At 47.5% G+C, this 19,569-nt stretch overlaps 1 protein-coding gene across 3 annotated transcripts in view; it reads left to right on the top strand.

Moving 5' to 3' along the window:
* Positions 1-19,569, top strand: part of ABTB3 (ankyrin repeat and BTB domain containing 3) — a 316,107-nt gene that overhangs the window by 293,487 nt on the left and 3,051 nt on the right. For 2 of the 3 annotated variants that reach the window (XM_047786462.1, XM_047786461.1), the window contains 4 exons: positions 2,544-2,646; positions 5,286-5,367; positions 12,351-12,419; positions 13,676-13,789. In XM_047786462.1, the coding sequence (XP_047642418.1) occupies positions 2,544-2,646; positions 5,286-5,367; positions 12,351-12,419; positions 13,676-13,789 (368 nt within the window). Of the gene's footprint in view, positions 1-2,543; positions 2,647-5,285; positions 5,368-5,804; positions 5,865-12,350; positions 12,420-13,675; positions 13,790-19,569 lie in introns of those variants that run through there. The other variant, XM_047786463.1, reaches the window with a different exon arrangement.

Here is a 19,569-nt window from a genome sequence, read left to right as displayed (position 1 = left end):
TACCTGGTAGAAAACAGGTGTTAATTAAAATATTATCAGGGCAACAAATTATAAGGATCAATCAAATTAGCAGACTTGAGACTGAAGTTACATGTCCAGGACAGAGCAATAATCTGACATCTGGCACCTTACAAGGTGCCCTTGTTAAAGCAAACATTTGCAAGGTCTGTTTCAATGACACAGCATAAAATCTACTTTGCTGTAGCTGTAGAATAGAAGGGAACATTTTTTTTCCCTTCTGGATTTCGTGCACCAGCAATTAAAAGGGCCTGGTTTTCAGGCCACACTTGGAATTCTTCTGTTAACACCAAGACAAGAAAGGCAGGCTGCAGAGGCTCCATGCTTATAATATGAAAGAAAAGGGGCATGATATCATTATTAATAAGTGGAAAATGGAGCATATTGTATTTTGTAGCTTCAGTGTAGCACTTCAAGCTATCATAACTAAAGGTGGCCAAATAGAAGCTCCTTAGGGACTTTAAAGGAAAGATAAGAGTGAATAGAGACAAAGATCCCAAACTAGCATCTCTTTTGGGCCAGGCAGGTCATATAAATGAATGAAATGGGTTTGGTGTAAGACAATAGAGAGAGGTGAGGACTATGGCAAATTGAAGAGCACGTACCTGACTTTTTGAAAGTACATTGTCCTCTTCCCTCACAATGAACTCTGGGAGAGGATGGTAAGAAGAGCTGAAGGCCAGAGATATTAGCAGTTTGGGGAGTGGGAGTGGGGGCTAGTTGGGCATGGACAGTGAGAGTGAGAAAGATAGGGCAAGAGGGAGGCAGGTTGCTGAGAAGAGGGAGCAGGTCACTCCACACGGGTAATAGCTTCAAAGCAAGTGGAAAAGAGAGAGTTAGTCAACTCTGGGGCCTTCCCCTGAGCCTCTGGTCCCTTTACCTGGATAGTTTCAGAAGCTTGCTTTTTGTTGGATTTTTTTTTTTTTTTTTTAATCATTTTAGGGCCACACCTGCAGCATAGGGAGGTTTCCAGGCTAGGGGTTGAGTCAGAGCTGTAGCTGCTGGCTTACACCACAGCCACAGCAACACAGGATCCAAGCTGTATTTGCAACCTACACCACAGCTCATGGCAATGCCAGATCCTTAACCCACTGAGCGAGGCCAAGGATTCAACCTGCATCCTCGTGGATGCTAGTCAGATTCATTTCCACAGTACACATAAGCCACAACAGGAACTCCTTTGTTGGATTTCTTTAATGAAAAATTTTAACAATTGTGGGGTTCCGGATGATTGACTTTTTATGCTTTTTCGATGTGTTTTAAATTAAAACTTGTTCTAATGGGACATGATGAAGTGGCTTATGTGTACTGACAGAGAAATATGAGGCGAAGCCCCCAGGACCACCTCGGGTGGCACAGGGGCTGAGTGAGGAGAACCAGCCAGGAAGGCAAATTCTCAGTCCAAGATACAGCAGAGTCTAGACCAGGGGCCAGGCCAGGAGCCTGACTTAAAAACTGAATGGGGTGGAGCCAGGTGGGGGTAGGAGTCCATAGGAGTGTTGGTGGATTTTCCGAGCGACATGGAAAGGTCTAGAGGAGGACAAAGTGACACCTTCCTTAGCCCCAGGAAAAATGGCTAAAATGACAGACAAATGGGAGGATCCCAGGGCTTAGCAACACAAGTGCCCTCAAGTCAGAATGTCTGAGTTCACATCCTGGCTTCTCCACTTGCCACTCGCTGCACCAAGTCACTGTAACTTCTGGACCTCAGTGTCCCCCATCACACACCTCACAGGGGTCCCCCTCTCCCAGGAATGAATGAGGTGTAAGTGCCAGCTTACATGGTGCCTGGCACATCCTGCATGCTCTGTAAGTACTAGAGTACCAGTTATACAACTTCTTTATTCTTCGAGATGAGGGCAGGGAACTGGCTCTTTTGCCTCTACCCTGAGCGAAGGGCTTGGATCTCGAATCACCTGGAACACAGCAGCCGGAGGCAGCTCTTCAGAACCACTGCCATGAGGCAGGCTCTGGGCTGGGGAAGGAGTGAAGTGGGTGGGTAGCCTTCTTTGAGGCCAGGTAGGTGGATAGTCAGTCACCTTCCATATCTGACAGTCATCTGATCTGGGCTGGAGGCGAGTCTTCTAATGGGACATGCTACTTTTAATCACAAATAAGCTATGAAGATTTCCTGTGAAAAATCAAATTTCTGGAGTTCCCATTGTGGCTCAGTGGGTTAAGAACCCAGCATGGTGTCGGTAAGGATGAGGGTTCAATCTCTGACCTCGCTCAGTGTGTTAAGGATCTGGCATTGCCACAAGCTGCAGCGTAGGTGGCAGATACAGCTCAGATCTAGTGTCGCTGGGGCTGTGGTGGAGGCTGGCAGCTGCAGCTCTGATTCAACCCTAGCCTCGGAACTCCCATGTGCCACAGGTGCAGGCATAAAAAGAAAGGTCATTTGGTTACTGTCTCTCCAATGAGTATTTTATCACCACAGCCTCTCTTGTTGACACTTTCCAAAAGAGGAATCCAAACCTCACCCTTCTCTCCACTAAAGCCACCCTCCTCTCCTTCTCCTGTTTCAGATCCTCATTTCCTTAACAATAAAGAAATGTCAGATGTTACCTTTCTGGTGGAAGGAAGACCGTTCTATGCTCACAAGGTGCTGTTATTTACAGCCTCTCCAAGGTATGTGTCATCAGTTTCGAAAGCACTGAATTATGAGGGTTATTGCCATAACTGTTCTGGGAAATTCAATTTGGGTGGTATTGTCATCGAACTGGCAGGTTCTCTTCTCAAAACTAAGCATCCAAGGGTCCGGGGCATTTATGCACCTGCATTCAGGCAGCATGATTCCCAAAGACAACATGTGGAAACCGCTCAGAAGTCCCTCAGTGGAGGGATGGATGGAAGATGGTAGTGTCTACATACATTTTCAGCCTTAGAAAGGAAGGCAGTTCCGACACATGCTACAGCACGAATGGACTTGAGGATGTTATACGAAGTGAAATACACCTGTCACAAAAAGACAAATACTGTATGATTCCCTTTATATGGACTTGAACCTAGGCCGGTTGACTTCATAAAGACAGCAAGTAGAAGGGTGGGGCTGGGACTGGGGCTGGGGGAGGAGAATGGGGAGCTGTTTAATGAGAACAGGCTAAGTCCTGAAGACGGATCGCATGACGATGCGAAAATACTTCACATGAGCATTACTGTTTTAACATTACTTAAAAGTGATTAAGACAGTACGTTTTGTTTTTTTGTTTTGTTTTGGTTTTTGAGGGTTTTTTTTGTCTGGGGGGGCGGTTGCTTTTTAGAGCTGCACCTGCAGCCTATGGAAGTTCCCAGGCTAGGGGTCCAATCGGAGCTGCAGCTGCCCGCCTCTGCCACAACCACAGCAACAGGATCCCAAGCCACATCTGCAACCTACACCATAGCTCGCAGCAACGCCAGATCCTTAACCCATTGAGCGAGGCCAGGGATCGAACCCGCATCCTTATGGTTCCTAGTCGGATTCATTTCTGCTGCACCTCAACGGGAACTTCCATGTTATATGTTTTTTAATCACAATTTGGAAAAAGAGTACAGGGCAGCCACTAGCGTAGTCAGCAGCCTTTGTGTGGCTTAGACAAGATGTGAGTCCTCAGGGCAGACGGTGCATGTACCAGGCGCAGAGCTTCATGAGCAGAGCGTGGATTGGAGGGTAGCTCCCTCATCCAGGAGCCCACGTGCCATGAACAACCTGAAAGCTCACATGCTGCAGCCTTGAAAGGCCTGCGCTCCAGATATCAGGGAACTTTGGCAAAGCCGCCTGAAATACACAGGTTTTCCCGAACTCTGGAGGTGACGACTGTGTAACACCATTCCTGCCGGTGCTGCTGTGGCCCCTCCTCCTCCTTTCAAATTGACTTGAGATGGAGTTGACTGTTTAGAACCACATTATACCAGGATGTGAACAGGGATCAGTGAGGCTGGGCAGAGGAGAGAATGATGCTGCAAGGAGAAGGAAACAGGCGGCCAGTGGGGAGGGGGGAGCAAAGGGCAAGGACACCAGGATCCAGAAACAGAACCACTTCCAGTTTGCTAATGAATGTGTGCATCCAGTGGGCCCTGGTTTCCTAAAAGCTTCCTGACACCTCCCGTGTCACCCCTAAACCAAATACAAACTCCAGATGTCTGCTTTGCCACCGCAAGAAAAATATGCTGTCCCTGACGTGGTGTTCAGTTATGACACCACAGAAAAACCAGACCAATAGTGTGCCAATGTTAATGTCTTCGTTTGGACAAAGGTGCCATGACGTTAACAGTGGGGGGAAGCTGGATGAAGGGCATCCTGGAACTCTCTTTACTATCTTCACAACTCTTCTGAAAATCTAAAAGTATTTCAAATTTAGAGTTTCTTTTTTTTTTTCTTTTTAGGGCCTCACTTGCGGCATATGGAGGTTCCCAGGCTAGGGGTCTAATCAGAGCTACAGCTGCCGGCCTACACCACAGCCACAGCAATGCCAGATCCGAACCACGTCTGCAACCCACACTGAAGCTCACAGCAATGCTGGATCCTTAACCCACTGAGTGAGGCCAGGGATTGAACCTGCAACCTCATGGTTCCTAGTTGGATTTGTTTCCATTGTGCCATCCTGGGAACTCCTAGAGTTTCATTTTTAAAAAGAGGCACATCTTAGCTTATTCCTAAATGTATTGAGTATCATTGTGTTCCATTGACTGTGTCTCTGCCCACAAGGAGCTTAATTTAGTCTGTGGTGAGGGAACAGACTTAAAACCCCAGACAGAAGGTCGTGCTTAGGGAGGTCGTTAGGTGGTCAGCAGGTGTTGATTACATACCCATGATGCATCAGCTCCAGCCTGGCACTGAGGATGCAGCCCAGACAGAAAGGGCAGAAGTCCCTGCCTTCTTGGAGCAGAGTTTGTGTGGGAGGAGGGAGGCGGAGAGCTCCGTGGGCCCTAGAGGAGCATCACACCTGAGCTCAGGAAGGGTTCCATGAGAGAGGCAGCCTTTGTGATGGGCCCTGCAAAGTCAACAGGGTTTCAGAATGCATTTGTTCTTTTCCAGCCACCTGTTTGAGACATCATTTACCAGTTCCAAACATTGGTTTTAACTATAGAAGTTTAACTTCAGATTGGATTATGGTATCATATGAGAAGGGGGGCGTTAAATTAAGAAACCTACGGACAGGTCATTGTATTTCAGAGCAGGGGGTGGGGAAACAAGACGTTCCTGTTCCTGTCATCAGAGAGCCGAGTTTCTTGCAAGCTGTGGATGTGTTTGTGGGCCTTCTCATCTCCCTTTGTGGGTTCTCATTCAGGTTCAAAGCGCTCCTCTCCAGCAAACCAACGAACGACAGCACCTGCATAGAGATCGGATACGTGAAGTACCCCATCTTTCAGGTGAGCCCCCACCGTGGCCTGGAACCCTGCTGGTGGGTGCCTGGCAACAACAGGTCCCCCAACCCTCCACCTGTGTACCCTGTACTGAATCAGCTCAGTCTCCTGTACACTTGGCCCCCATCCTCAACTGCCCCGCCCATTTACCATCCATTCAGCATTAATCAAGCACCTACTATGTGCTGGATACTGTTCTGGGACCTGGGGACTCAAAGTCCAGCAGGGGCAACTCTGAGCGATTGGTCAATTGCCCTCGCACTAAAGTGCTAAAGCCCACCCAGGTGCCTGTCCTTCCACCATTAGAGATGCATTCCTTTGGGTATGTTGAAACCTCAAAATAAAGAATCCTTCCAGAATAACCATGAGCAAAACACTCTGTTCTCTGAGCCTCATATTCCCCATTTTTAACAAGTTAATCATCATCACCTTTATGTCTTGAGTTCTTGGAGAGATGAGCAACTAGGACAACATGAGGAAATGTTCAACTTGGCAAAATTTAAGTGAGTTGTTATTTTTCTAATCCGTAACTGATAAACTATCTCCCTGCTAAGCACAAAGCCGTGCATAATATATTACTTTGAACTGTGCATTACGGAAAGGCAGAAAGGGGTTTCCAAGGACAAGGCCAGCCTGGTGCCATCCAGCCAGGGTTCCATCCCACTGGGGTGAGGGAGCAGAGAGGAGGCGGGCCAGGGAGTCAGCGCGCTCTCAGACATCCAAGTGCCTGTTTCCCTGACTGCATTTTCTACTGAGAGCAAAGTGCCCACTGACCTTTCCAGAATGGTAGCAGCCATTGGTCTGAAAGTTTCCATGAAACTTGTATATACAATGTTTTTCATATTCTTTTTCCATTATGGTTTATCACAGGATATTGAATATAGTTCCTTGTGCTGTACAGTAGGACCTTGTCGTTTATCCATTCTATATATAATAGTTTGCATCTGCTAATCCCACACTCCCAATCCATCCCTCCCTCACCCTCTTCCCTCTTGGCAACCACAAATCCGTTCTATCTGTGAGTCTGTTTCTTTTCTGTAAATAAGTTCATGTGTATCCTTTTTTTTAGATTCCACTTATAAGTGATGTCATATGATGTTTGTCTTTTTCTGATTTACTTTGCTTAGTATGATAATCTCTAGGTCCATCCATGTTGCTGCAAATGGCATTATTTAATTCTTTTTTATGGCTGAGTAATATTCCACTGTATATATGTACCACATCTTCTTTAGACAGTCCTCCGTTGATTGACATTTAGGTTGCTTCTTGGTCTTGGATATTATGTATAGGACTGCGTATGTCTTTTTGAATTATAATTTTGTCTGGATGTATGCCCAGGAGTGGGATTGCTAAATCATAAGGTAACTCTATGTTTAGTATTTTAAGGAACCAGAGTTCTCATTTTTGCAGTAAAAGAACCCAACTACTATAAAGAAGAACCCAACCACTATACCTGAGGATATGGGTGCAAGGATTTGGCGTTGCCGTGAACTGTGGTATAGGTCACAGACACAGCTCAGATCTGGTGTTGCTGTGGCTGTGGCGTAGGCCGGCAGCTACAGCTCCCATTCCACCTCTAGCCTGGGAACTTCCATATGCCAAGAGTGCAGCCCTAAAAAGACCAAAAAAAGAGCTTTTTAAGGAACCTCCATCTTGTTTTCCATAGTGGCTGCATCAATTTACATTCCCACCCACAGTGAAGGAGGGTTCCCTTTTCTCCACACCCCCTGCTGCATTTGTTATTTGTAGACTTTTTAATGATGGCCATTCTGACAGGTGTGAGGTGGTACCTTATGGTAGTTTTGACTTTCATTTCCCTGATAATTAGAGATGATGAGCATCTTTTCATGAGCACACTGACCATCTGTATGTTGTTTGTGGAGAAATGTCTGTTTGAGTCTTCTGCCCACTTTTTGATCAGGTTGTATTTTTTTAGTTATTGAGTTGTATGAGCTATTTGTATATTTTAGAAATGAAGTTCTTGATGGTCTCATCACTTCCAAATATTTTCTCCCAGTCTGTAGGTTGTCTTCTCATTTTGTTTATGGGTTCCTTTGCTGTGCAAAAGCTTAGAAGTGTGATTAGGTCCCATTTGTTTATTTTTGCTTTTTTTTCTATGGCCTTGGGAGGTTAACCTAAGAACACATGGGTACGGTCGATGTCAGAGAAATTTTGCCTTTGTTCTCTTTTGGGAGTTTTATGGTATCATGTCTTACATTTAAGGCTATAAGCCATTTTGAGTTTATGTTTGTGTAAGGTGTGAAAGTGTGATCTAACTTCCTTGATTTACACGTGGCTGTCCAGCTTTCCACACCACCACTTGGCTGACGAGTCTGTCTTTCCCCCATTGTACATTCGTGCCTCCTTTGTCAAAGATTGATTGACTGTAGGTGTGTGGGTTTCAGACCTGATCTCTTAAGCACCTCCCTGCTGTGGGGCCTTGGACCCTACCTGAAAATCATGCAGCCCCAAGGAAAGGCCTGTTAGAGTTTGGAGCAGGAGCTAGACGCTGGGAACTGTGCCCAGCCGCCCAGGCTCTCCAAGTGCTCAGGGAGGGGGCACATATGCCATCGAGCCGGGGACTAATTGGGGGGGTTCCTGTCACCAGAGCCTGGCTTGCAGTAGGCACTCAATAAATGTTTGCCGTGAAGAGTGGTGGAATAAGACACCTACGGGGGAAGGCAGGGCCCAGAGGAACCAGAGGCCAGTAATTGCTTTGGACTGGGGAAGGTTCCCCGGCCACACTTGCCTCGAGTGACGGTAACGGCCAGGGCAGATTAAGCAGACCTCGGGGACTTTCCTGTGGGCCTGCCCCTGCCCCATAAAAGAAGAAAAGCCTCATTTGTGGCTTGAAAGGGGCCAGTAGGGCTGACGCTGATCCAGAAGGAGGCTCCCAGGGGTCTGTTCACTTCACTTCGGTGCTGACAGGAGAATTTTGGTAAATGAGACGGCGTGGGGTTTCCTTTCCACAAGACTGCGCTTAACGTCACATGCGGGCAAGAGCCCCATGCGGCTGAGGCTGCGGCCGCCGCTCACACCCCGCTTCATTGCAGGTTGACAGCTGCCAAGAAAAACAACTCCATCAACAGGCGCTTTGACCTAACAAGGGTCCATTTCTCTCTCTCACACATGCACACGCGCACAGACACACACACGTAGGAAAGGCTTGTGCTGGCTGAGTCTGAGGGTGGCGCAGCACAGCCCAATTTAAATTCCATTAGCCCCAGGATCTCCATCTATGAAAAAAGCAGCATTTCCAGTCAACAGCCCAACCTTGAAATGAGACGACGTGATGGAGAGGTGATTTGTAACTGGAGAGGCCCTGTGTTCGGGGCAGTTACTATTACGGTTCTTACCGCTATTATTATTGGTTTGGCCTTTATAAAAGAGAGGTGCTCGGGGAATACATGGATTTTAATAAAGCCAAGGTCCCAACATCTAAAATACCAACATGGTATTTTAGATGCTCATGACCCCTGAGGGTGAGAGAGAGGAGGGTAAACAATGCTACGTTACCACTTCACCAAGCCTCAGCCACCACCGCTCAGCAGGCGGCCAGTGGTCAAACAAACAAGGGAGGGGAGGAATCGTGTTTCTGATTAACGTGTGCTGCCCGCCGCAGGCACTGGGGAGGTAGAGATGGAAAAGGCATGGCACGTGCCCTCAGACTCCAGCAAGAAATAACACTGCCGTTGGGGGCGATGCGCTCTCCAGTGCGTTATGGGGGACAGCGAAGAGATCTAATAAGCACATCAGAAAAGGCGGCCTGAGGTGACCCCTAAGCTGGATCCCAAAAGAGGGGCCAGCATTCAACAGCTGGAGAAGAGAGGAAGGGCATCGAGCAGAGGGAACAGCATGGGCAAAAGCAGAGGCCTGAAAGAGACAGTGGTAGGTTCCGATCAAGGCAAATGGTTGGGAGCAATCAGAGTATAAAAGGCAGATGCTGTCAAGATGAGGAGGAGAAAAGGGCAGACTGGCAGATGAGATCTGAAAAAGTAAATCGATCCATGGCAGCAGTACTCATAACCTCGAAAAAGTGGAAATAACCCAGACACCCATCGGCGGATGAATGGATACACAAAATGTGGTACATCCACACAATGGGATATTGTTCAGCAGTATAAAAGCCGTGAAGGAGGGACATCTGTGACAACAGGGTGAACCTCGAAAATCTCACACCAAGTGAAAGTGTGAGACACGAAAGAGAATGTGTTGTATGATTCCACTTATATGAAATGTCCAGTATAGCGGTTGTCAGGTCTGGCACAAGGAGGAAACAGACTGCTAATGGGCACAGGGTTTCTCTTGGGTGTGTTGAGAATGTTCTAAAATTAGATTAAGGTGATGGTTGCACAACAATGTCAATATACTAAAAACCACTGAACTGTGTACGTTAAATCAAAGCATTTTTTGTTATATGAACTTTATCTCAAGAAAACTGTACATGATTTGTATATGTACATTTTTATAATGATCCTTTTTATTGAAGCGTGGTTGATTTACAGTCTTGGGTTAATTTCTGCTGTATAGCAAAGTGACTCGGTTTTAGATACATATTCTTTTTCATATTCTTTTCTGTCATAGTTTGTCACGGGTTATTGAATATAGTTCCCTGTGCAGTACAATAGGACCTTGGTGTTTGTTTATCATTTTACATATAGCAATTTATATCTGCTAATGCCAAACTCCTAATTTATCCCTTCCCCCATCTGTCCTCTTTGGCAACCATAAATTTGTTCAAGTCTGAGAGTCTTTCTGTTTTGTAGATAAGTTCATTTGTGTCATTTTTTAGATTCCACATATAAGTGACATCATTTGATTTGTTTTTCTGTCTGACTTACTTAGGATGATAATCTCTAGGTCCATCCCTGTTGCTGTAAATGGAATTATTGTATTCTTTTTCATGGCTGAGTAGTATTCCATTGAATATATATACCACATCTTTATGAATTCATCTGTCAATGGACATTTAGGTTGCTTCCATGTCTTGGCTATTGTAAATAGTGCTGCTGTGAACATAGGGGTGCAGGTATCTTTTCAAACTATAGTTTTTTCTGGATCTATGCCCAGGAGCAGGATTGCTGGATCATATGGCAACTCTGTTTTTAGTTTTTCTGAGGAATCTCCATACTGTTTTCCATAGTGGCTGCACCAATTTACATTCCCACCAATACTATAGGAGCATTCCCTTTTCTCCACACCCTCTCCAGCATTTGTTATTTGTAGACTTTTTATTAATAGCCCTCTGACCAGTGTTGTGGGGTGGTACCTCATTGTTTTGATTGTCATTTCTCTAGTAATTAGCCATGTTGAGCATCTTTCCATGTGCCTATTGGCCATCTATATATCTTCTTTTGAAAAATGTTTACTTAGGTCTTCTAATCAACTTTTGATTGGCTGGTTTGTTCTTTTGTATTGAGTTGTATGAGCTGAAAAACGATTGCTGTAAACACACATGCAATACTCGATTGAGATCAGTCACAAAAGAAGTTGAATGGCCCAAGTAATAAAGTGGCAGCACATAGCAGAAGCACTACTGGAAAAAAATTTTCCAACCACAGAGGAAATTGAAAAGCTAACATTTATAGAGTTCTTGCCATGTACCTGCTAGGCCCCTGCTACACCTGTTACATATGTTAACTCATTCAATCCTCATCACAACCCCATGGGGTAGGTAATGTTATCCCCACTTTACAGATGATGAAACTGAGGCACAGAGAGTCTAACTTAATTCAGATCACCCATCTTTTTTTTTTTTTTTTTTAATGGCCGTACCCATTGTATGAAAGTTCCTGGGCCAGGGATTGAATCCGAGCCACAGTTGCAACCTATGCCACAGCTGTGGCAACACCGGATCCTTTAACCCATTGCACCAGGCCTGGGATCGAGCCCACGCCTCTGCAGCGATTCTTAGCCCACTGTGCCACAGCGGGAACTCCCAGGTCACCCAGCTTTCAAGCAACAGAGCCAGATCTGAGAAACTGAGGCAGACCTCAGAAACAGAGGCAGCCCAACTCCAAAATCCTTGCTCTTAACCACTGCCCTGTATTGGTCACAGATTACCAGAGTCTGAAGGGATCATAGAGGGCATCCCAGTCCAAACAGCTCAGTTTATAAATACCCAAAGATAGGATGTAAACAGTCTACAGATTTTTCCAACACAGGTGCCTTAGGGCCAGGCAGGTAGAATCAGTGTCTCATACAGGCAGGCAGTAGACATCAGAGAGTGGTGGAGACTGTGGCCAACTGGAAAGGATACACACGCACCATATAAGAAATGAACACTTAGTCTCATGGGAGGTAGTGATAGTCCATTCTAACACATCCGCGGGCTTCATTCCACTTAAGGGACACCAGTTTGCAAAGCTCTGGGACTTTCCACACCCTCTGGGGATCCTGACTCACATGTACAAAGGCTGGCTTGGACAGTTCACACCATCAATGAACCATTAAGATCATGGACCCCCAATGGCTTCATCTTGGATCTGGCTGAGTTGTAATAAGGAACAGGTGGTCCTTTGGTGGCCCCGAGTCACCTGCTGGAACGTGAACAAGAGGTCTCTAGTCAAACTGGGCCATGATCCAAGGGGGAACAGGGTCATTAAGCCACACCATGTGTCCCGCAGTTCTGGGCAGCCTGATGGGGTGAGAGGTGGGAGAACAGCCCATAATTATCCACTGTAAATGGGAAAAACCCGTCCTAGGGAACAGAGCTTAGAATTGTTTAATTTGACTCTGGGAGAGAACCATGGGGAGACAGATCGCAGCATGCTGTAAGGAAAAATACCCAGCCTATAAAACTTTTAAATGGAGCTTCTCTGCAAAGGCAGTGATCAAGTGGGAGTGCCCCACCCCCACCCCAGGAGGGGTCCTCAGGCAGGGAGGCATGGATGCAGAGTGTCACGTAGCCTGAGGCTTCGACTGGGTGGCTTTATGATGATTGTGTCTGTGTGCCATTGACCCTTTGCTCACTGTCTCCTTTCTTCCAGCTGGTCATGCAGTATCTCTACTATGGTGGCCCAGAGTCACTGCTCATCAAAAACAATGAGATAATGGAGGTAAGGAGTCCTCTGTGTCCTTGAGTGGGTGGCACACGTGGGCTTTTCATTTAGATGCAGGCTTTGGGGTCCTGCCTGCCTCCTTTCTCCCAAGGGCTTCTCATCAGAGCCCCTCCCTAGAAGGCTGAGTGCACTAGTCTGATCCATTTCAAGAGCAGCTGAGTGCTACCCCATTTTAACTGGCTTTAGGTGGGGGTGGAGTAAAGGAAATTTACTGAAGAGTCTGAGGCACAGCTGGGACTCAAGGAGCATCATCGGGAAGTATCCTTGACCATTTCTCCCTTGTCATTTGTCAGAGAACTGTATCATCTAAAAGCATTCTTCAAACCTCAGCATGTCCGTTGAGGCAGAAGCTGAGAGCCAGTTACAGAGGCTTCCCGACTCCTGTCTCCCTCTCAGAACTCAGCCTGCTCTTCCCCACCCAGCTCCCCTGGCCTCGCTTGTGTTCCTGTCTGTCACTGGGGGTACATGGGTTCAGTGTTTCATTGATGGCATGAAATGTCCAAGCCAGGCTTTGTACATGTGACTCAGAATGCCAGATGTGTGCAAAGTCCCAGACTTTGTCTCTTAAGTAGAACGAAGCCCTCGGATACATTAGAATGGGCTATAATTTATATAAAGCCCCACACCCGGCCATCCCCACCCTGGCCCCACGTCCTTTTCCCAAAAGCAGTCCCTTAGAACTCTTGCCTCAGCCCTTTCTTCCCCTCCCCAGAGCCTCTGTTCAGCCTCTCCTGTGGCCAGGTGTGTGCTCAGCGCCGGACACAGCGGTGATGCAAAGGGACAGAGGTCCCTGCCTTCCCAGACTCTGGGGAGGGCGGCAGGCATGACTTCATGTCTGGTGTGAGAAGGGGGCCAGATGCTGGTGGAGGGAGGAGACGGGAGGTGACATCTGTGTGGGGAGACCTGGATGAGTGGAGGGAGGGAGCCACATGGATAATAACCCATCTTGTTAATAAATAAGAGCGTTCACCCTGATTTCTGGACAGAACAATTCTAGGCAGTTTTGCTTGACCTCCTGCTGTAATAGATGCAGAATTGATTCACTTAGACCCCCCCCCCTGCCCTCCGCCATCTCCCACACGGTCTCAGGGTCTTCGTCCTCTAGTGTAACCTCCGTGCTGTAGCATGACAACCGACACTTTATTCCCAGTGTCGTCACCTTGGGTACCACTGTGGGAGATGAGGGTTTTTTTCTCGTTGCTTTCCTACTGTCTCCCTCTAATAGGCTCTTTTTTTTTTTTATGGTTTTTTAGCTTCTGTCTGCCGCTAAATTTTTCCAGCTGGAGGCTTTGCAGCGACACTGTGAGATTATCTGCGCAAAGAGCATCAATACTGACAACTGTGTGGATATTTACAACCACGCAAAGGTAATCCATCGCACTCTTGCTGCCTGAGCTTACCCTGTGCACTGAGCTGGGAGAGGCTGTCTTTGCAGACGCTCTGAGCGGGTGGCCAGCACGGATGCTGGGCCTTTGCATCCAGGACCCATCCTCCCAAGGTCTGCTTCCTGCTCTAGAGGAGGGGTCATTCGTTCCCTTCGTTCACCCCTCCAGAACACAAAGAAAGCAGGAACCCAGAAGGAGTGGCTCTCCAACACCAGCGTGCCTGTGAATCACATCACAGACTCTGATTCAGCAGGCCGGGGGTGGCCCCTGGTTCTGCATGCCTGACAAGCTCCCAGGTCAAGCCTCTGCGGCTGGCCCAGGTCTCAGCTTGAGCAGCAAGGTTCTGGAACAGTGGTTCTCCCAAGTCTGGGCTCCCATCCAGCAGCATCAGCACATCTGGGAACTTGTCAGACATGTATATTCTAGGAGTTCCCACTGTGGAGCAGTGGCTTAAGAACCTGACTACAGTGGCTCAAGTCGCTGGCAGGTGCGGGTTCAATCCCCAGCCTGGCACAGTGGGTTAAAGTATCCGGTATTGCTGCAGCTGCGGCTCTGATTTAATCCCTGGCCTGGGAACCTCCATATGCCATGGGTGCAGCCATAAAAAATAATAATAATAATAAAATTTTTTAAAAATTAAAAAATAAATCTATATTCTAGGCTCCAGCCAGACCAACTGAATCAGAAACTTGGGAGGTGAGGCCTGGCCGTCTGTGGCTTTGCATGCCCTCCAGGCGATTCTGGTATTGTTCATGGGCGAGAACCATTATTCTAGAACTTAGGTTCCCAGTACTGTCTGCACGGTAGAATCACCTGGGCGTTCAAACGCCCTATGCCTGGGACCCATCACAGATCAATTCGTCAACCTCTGAGGGTGGAGCCTGGGGAAAAAGGTAGCCTTCACAACTTCCCAGGTGATACTCGGATGTGCCAAGTTTGAGAAAGGCTGTCAAGAGACACTAGCGAGAGCCAAGGAGCCCTAGCCCTGTGGACCCAAGACCCGATGGCTAATCAGAGTCACCTGGGGAGAGTTTGGAATCTCTGCCCGCCCCCCCCCCCCCCGCCCCCGCCCCGATCCCCAGTGATCTATGCAGCAGAGCCCAGGAGTCTGTATTTTTAAAGGCTCCCAGGACAATCGCTGTGATTTCAGCCCCCAGGCCAGTCTTCACTCCAGGTTTTCACTCATTTCACAAGTGGGGCTTCTGGGAACAAGACAATGAAGGTAATGTGTCCAGGTACCACTTCATTTTGTTTCATGTGCTCAGGACAGGGATTAGCATGTGCTGGGGAGAAACAGTGAAAGGAATTAAGATCAGGAGTTAATTTAAAACAAACCAAGCGCTCTTCTTTTGTGTAACTGATGCTCAGCACACACGCCTCCCACATCCACGGTCTCCAGAGGGCCAGCTGGTGAGAGTAATGCTCTCTCTGCTCATTGTGAAAAAACAAGTTGCATTTGAGATGTGATTTTCTGTCTTGAGCCAACATTCCCCAAGCCCGTTCCACTTGCAGGTCCCTGTACTTAAACTCTTGCTGCCTTACCTTTTTTTAATCCTCACCACCACCCTTTCATTAGCGCCGTGTTATAATAAGGAAACAGAGGGACAGAGAGGGGAAGTAATTTGCTTAAGGTCACACAGCTATCACTGAGGTTTTTTTCATTGTGGTAAAACATGCATCATGTGCAAGTTACGGTTTTAACCGTTTCTAAGGGTACATTTCAGTGGCGTGAGTATATTCACATTGTTGTGCCCCTGTCACCATCACCCAACGCCAGAACTTTCCATCTTCCCAAACTGAAACTGTGCCCATGAAACACTCTCTCTGCATTCCCCCCTCCTCCCCAGCCCCTGGCAAACATCATTCAACTTTCTGTCTCTGAATTTGATGGCTCTGGGTACCTCAGACAAATGGAATCCTACAATATTTGTCTGGCTTATTTTTGTGGCTGACCTATTTCACTTAGTACAGGGTCCCTAAAGTTCACCCACGGTGTGGCATGTGTCCGAATTTTATTTCTTTTTTAAGGCTGAATACTATTCCATGGTGTGTTTGTACCATGCCATGTTTATCCATTCACCCATCCGTGGCTCTCTGAGTTGCATCCCCCTTGTGGCTGTTGTGAATAAGGCTTCTGTGAGCAGAGGTGTGTCAGTATCTGTTCCAGCCCCTGCTTCCTGTTCTTTGGGGTCCGTGCCCAGAAGGGTAAACCCAGGTCGGGCTCACTCCAAAGCACAGGTGCATCTTTGTGTTTACCATCTGGCCTAATAAATGTTTGAAATATTTGCAGTCATCCTTGGTGTTCCAAAAAGATTTTCTGATTGGTCATCAGTAAAATCAGGCTGCTTCCTACCCACAAATACCAAGTGTTTTAGTTAAGTGAGGGTTTTTAACCAAAATCTGGTTTCTTAGGACACAGCATTTTTTTTTTTTAATCTTAAATTACTTTGCAAAAAAAGCATCCAGCGAATCTCTCTACCTGGGAAGAAAGCCTGATTCATCTAAGCACCCTCTCCCCCATCCCCTGGCCTCTTTCACTCAAAGTGCCCGGTGAACCCCACATTGGGGTTGGCAGCAAGGCCTACCTTCCACGGTCCTATCTGAATCATTTCAGCCTCCTGGGCAGGCAGCGTCTTCAGCTCTCTTGTTATTTAATAACGCAGCCCAATGCAACGTGAGCCCAGGCTGGGAATGTTTGTGCTGCAGGCTCAGAACACGTATGGCAGAGAAATGCCTCCTTCATTTGTGTGCCTCTGCAGCCATAGTGTGGTCTTTATCAGACACCAGCCTCTGCCTCCCTCCCAGGCCACACCCCGGAACGTTTCCAAGGACAGCGCCTGCCCTTCCCGATACTTGCATGGAGCACAGGGCCCTGCCAGCGCCCTTCGCCCTTTCTGCGCTGCCTCCCCTGTGCTGTGGATACTGCAGCGCCCACTAGTGATCACCTGCCATGTGGATTCTCTTATTGGCAGATTGTGCTGCAGATAGAGGCTAGTCTAGTGAGAGACGAGAAAGAAACCAACTGGGTTTGGAACTCCTAAAAATGCAGGCAATTAGATACTAACAACCATGTTTCAAATGTCAGCGAATTCTTGGCAACGTTACCTCTGGTTTATCAGATTGAATCTAAGCTAATGCAGTAAGCTCAGTGAGGCACCATGTTGGGAAGAACATGGGTTTAAAAACCAGGGGATGCATTCACTGGTGTTTGTTTACCACTATTTACCAGGAGCTGTATATACATCAGAATAAGAAATGAGTAAGATGTGGTCTCTGCACATGACAAAATCATTGTGTAGAACAGGGGTTGGCAAATTTCTTCAGTCAAGAATGTTTTCACAGAGGCCATTCACTTTGAACTTACTCAGCTCTGCCTTGGAGTGCAAAAGCCACCAGAGACAATGCGTAAGTGAATGGGCATGGCCATGTCCCAATAAAACTTTATTGACAAAAGCAAGTGGTGGGCCACATTTAGCCCACAGACCTTTAGTTTGTCAGCCATTGGTCTAGGAGATGAGCGCTCCAGTCCAGGTCCGTCGGTAATTGGCTGATGTAAAGTCACCATTCAGTAAATATCACCAAATATAAATGTAAGTACTTATTGTGCTTATTATTCTCCAGTTACGCTAACTTGTGATGAGACAGACTCCTGCACAAAGCAGGCAACTGGGAGTGGTCAGGAGAGAGAGGCAGCCTGTGTCCACAGAGTCAGAGATGGGGAACTCTGAGCCTCCCTTTCCCCACGGGTACAGGGAGGCCTTCCCTCTGTGACTCCAAAAGGAGGGTTCATGTTGAAAGAAGGAGAGCATTCCTAAGAGCTCTTCCAGTTCCAGGATGCTATGCATCTATGTGAACATTTGGGTGATGACAAGCCCGCACACCTGATAAACCTCACCAGGCCCTCCAAGCCCCTCGGAGACCACAGAATTACCTGGTATGTCCCAATGCCCTGCAGAGCATGGTGCTCCCTCCTCCACACACACCCCCCCTTTTTTTTTGTCTTTTAAGGCCACACCTGCAGCATATGGAGGTTCCCAGGCTAGGGGTCGAATCAGAGTTACAGCTGCCAGCCACAGCCTCAGCCACAGCAACTCGAGATCCTGGCCACATCTGCAATCTACACCACAGCTCACAGCAATGCTGGATCTTTAACCCACTGAGCAAGGCCAGGGATCAAACCTGCATCCTCATGGATACTCGTCGGGTTTGTTAACCACTGAACCATGACAGGAACTCCCACACCCCCTCATTTTGTAGCTTGGGAAATTGAGGCCCAGAGAAGTCATTGGACTTGGCCCAAAGTTGCACATGGTTTTTATGAAGACAGGCCTTTGGCTCGGCGAATTAGCCCCTGGTGTCAGCAAGTTCAAGGTTACAGGCTTGGTCCTTCTGTGGGCCAGTTAGCTGAACTAGGTTCTGTAGATACAGCCAACTCCCCTTATCCCAGCCTAGCCACCTACTTTGTCTGCCTGGATATCAATTAGCGAGATGAAAGTAAATAGTGTAAATTGTTTGCATGGATCATGACAGCTAACATCGAGTGAGTGCCGACTGCAGTCAGCCTTTGTTCTGAATATGCCATGTTTATCTCATTTAATGCCAGCAATAGCATATTAGGTAGGTATTATTATCTTCCCCCATTTTATGGACAGCAATAAGTGGGCACAGAGATTAAATAACGTGCCCAACAGCAGGCAGCTAGAAGTGGCAAAGTCTGGAATAAAAACTCAGGCAGATTCCAGGACCCCTCCCCCTTAGCCCCTTCCTCACCTGCCTCCCCAAGTGTGGCAGATGACTGAGTCCTGCTATAATTTACGTCCCACCAATCCCCCTGTCCACAAGTCTATGCTGCAAGTGACATAGTTCCCATTTGGAAAATGAGGAACTTAAAGCCAGAGGCCAAGTAACCCAGCCCTGGTCACATATTCAGAAAAGTGGGGGAGCCCCAACTTGAGGCCGGGTCTTCCACTCAGTCGCCCGTCACCCTATTGGCACTGCCTCACCCCAGTTTCACCCACATTCCACATCAACCAGCTTAAAGCGCCTCTCTGACCAAAGGACAGACTCTTAGGTTCAGAACACTGAATTCCACCTTTAGATAATTCAGCCTCTAAACAAAGCAGTGGGCTCTCATTTCAGGGAACACGTCACTAACTTCTGAGCATCCGGCTCCTTGCCATAGAGACTTTCAAGCTTTGAAAACTAGAAGAGATCTAAGTCCAGACAGCCAACCCTCACGTCCGCATTTGCTTTTGCATCTCAAACATGAACTCCTCCACTAAGCACGCTTCCAAGCTTCCTTGCCTCCTCCGTGCACGGTAGCAGGGTGGAGGCAGTGCATCCTAAGGGTTAGACAACACTCAAGCCTTCAGGACCTGAGTGGCCAGCGTTGAGCTGCTGGTGCTGCCCTCCACTCATGTGAATGTTTGCAAGCCACTCTTGTCTTCGTTTCCTCACCTGTAAATGGGAGGTGCTAATCGTACCTGCCTCAAGGAAATTTGAGGATTAAAGGTGGGGATGCTTGTAAAGTGCCTTGCACAGTGCCCGGCACCTCATGTGCTGTCTGTAAGTGTTTGCTGCTGGTATGGGCTCTCCGGGAGTTAACTGTTCATTCATACATTCAGCAGATCCACATTCAGTCTGCTCCCTGCCAGGCCTTCTGCCTGGGCTTTTAAAGTGAGGCAGGTCAACGTCATCCTTCCCATATTGCTTTAGTCTCAGGAACCGTGTCTCTCCATCAGTTTCTCATCCTTGGCACTGTT

This window comes from Phacochoerus africanus, chromosome 7, assembly GCF_016906955.1.
Source record: "Phacochoerus africanus isolate WHEZ1 chromosome 7, ROS_Pafr_v1, whole genome shotgun sequence".
Classification (NCBI taxonomy): Eukaryota; Metazoa; Chordata; class Mammalia; order Artiodactyla; family Suidae; genus Phacochoerus; species Phacochoerus africanus.
This window is presented reverse-complemented; position numbering and strand designations above follow the sequence as displayed.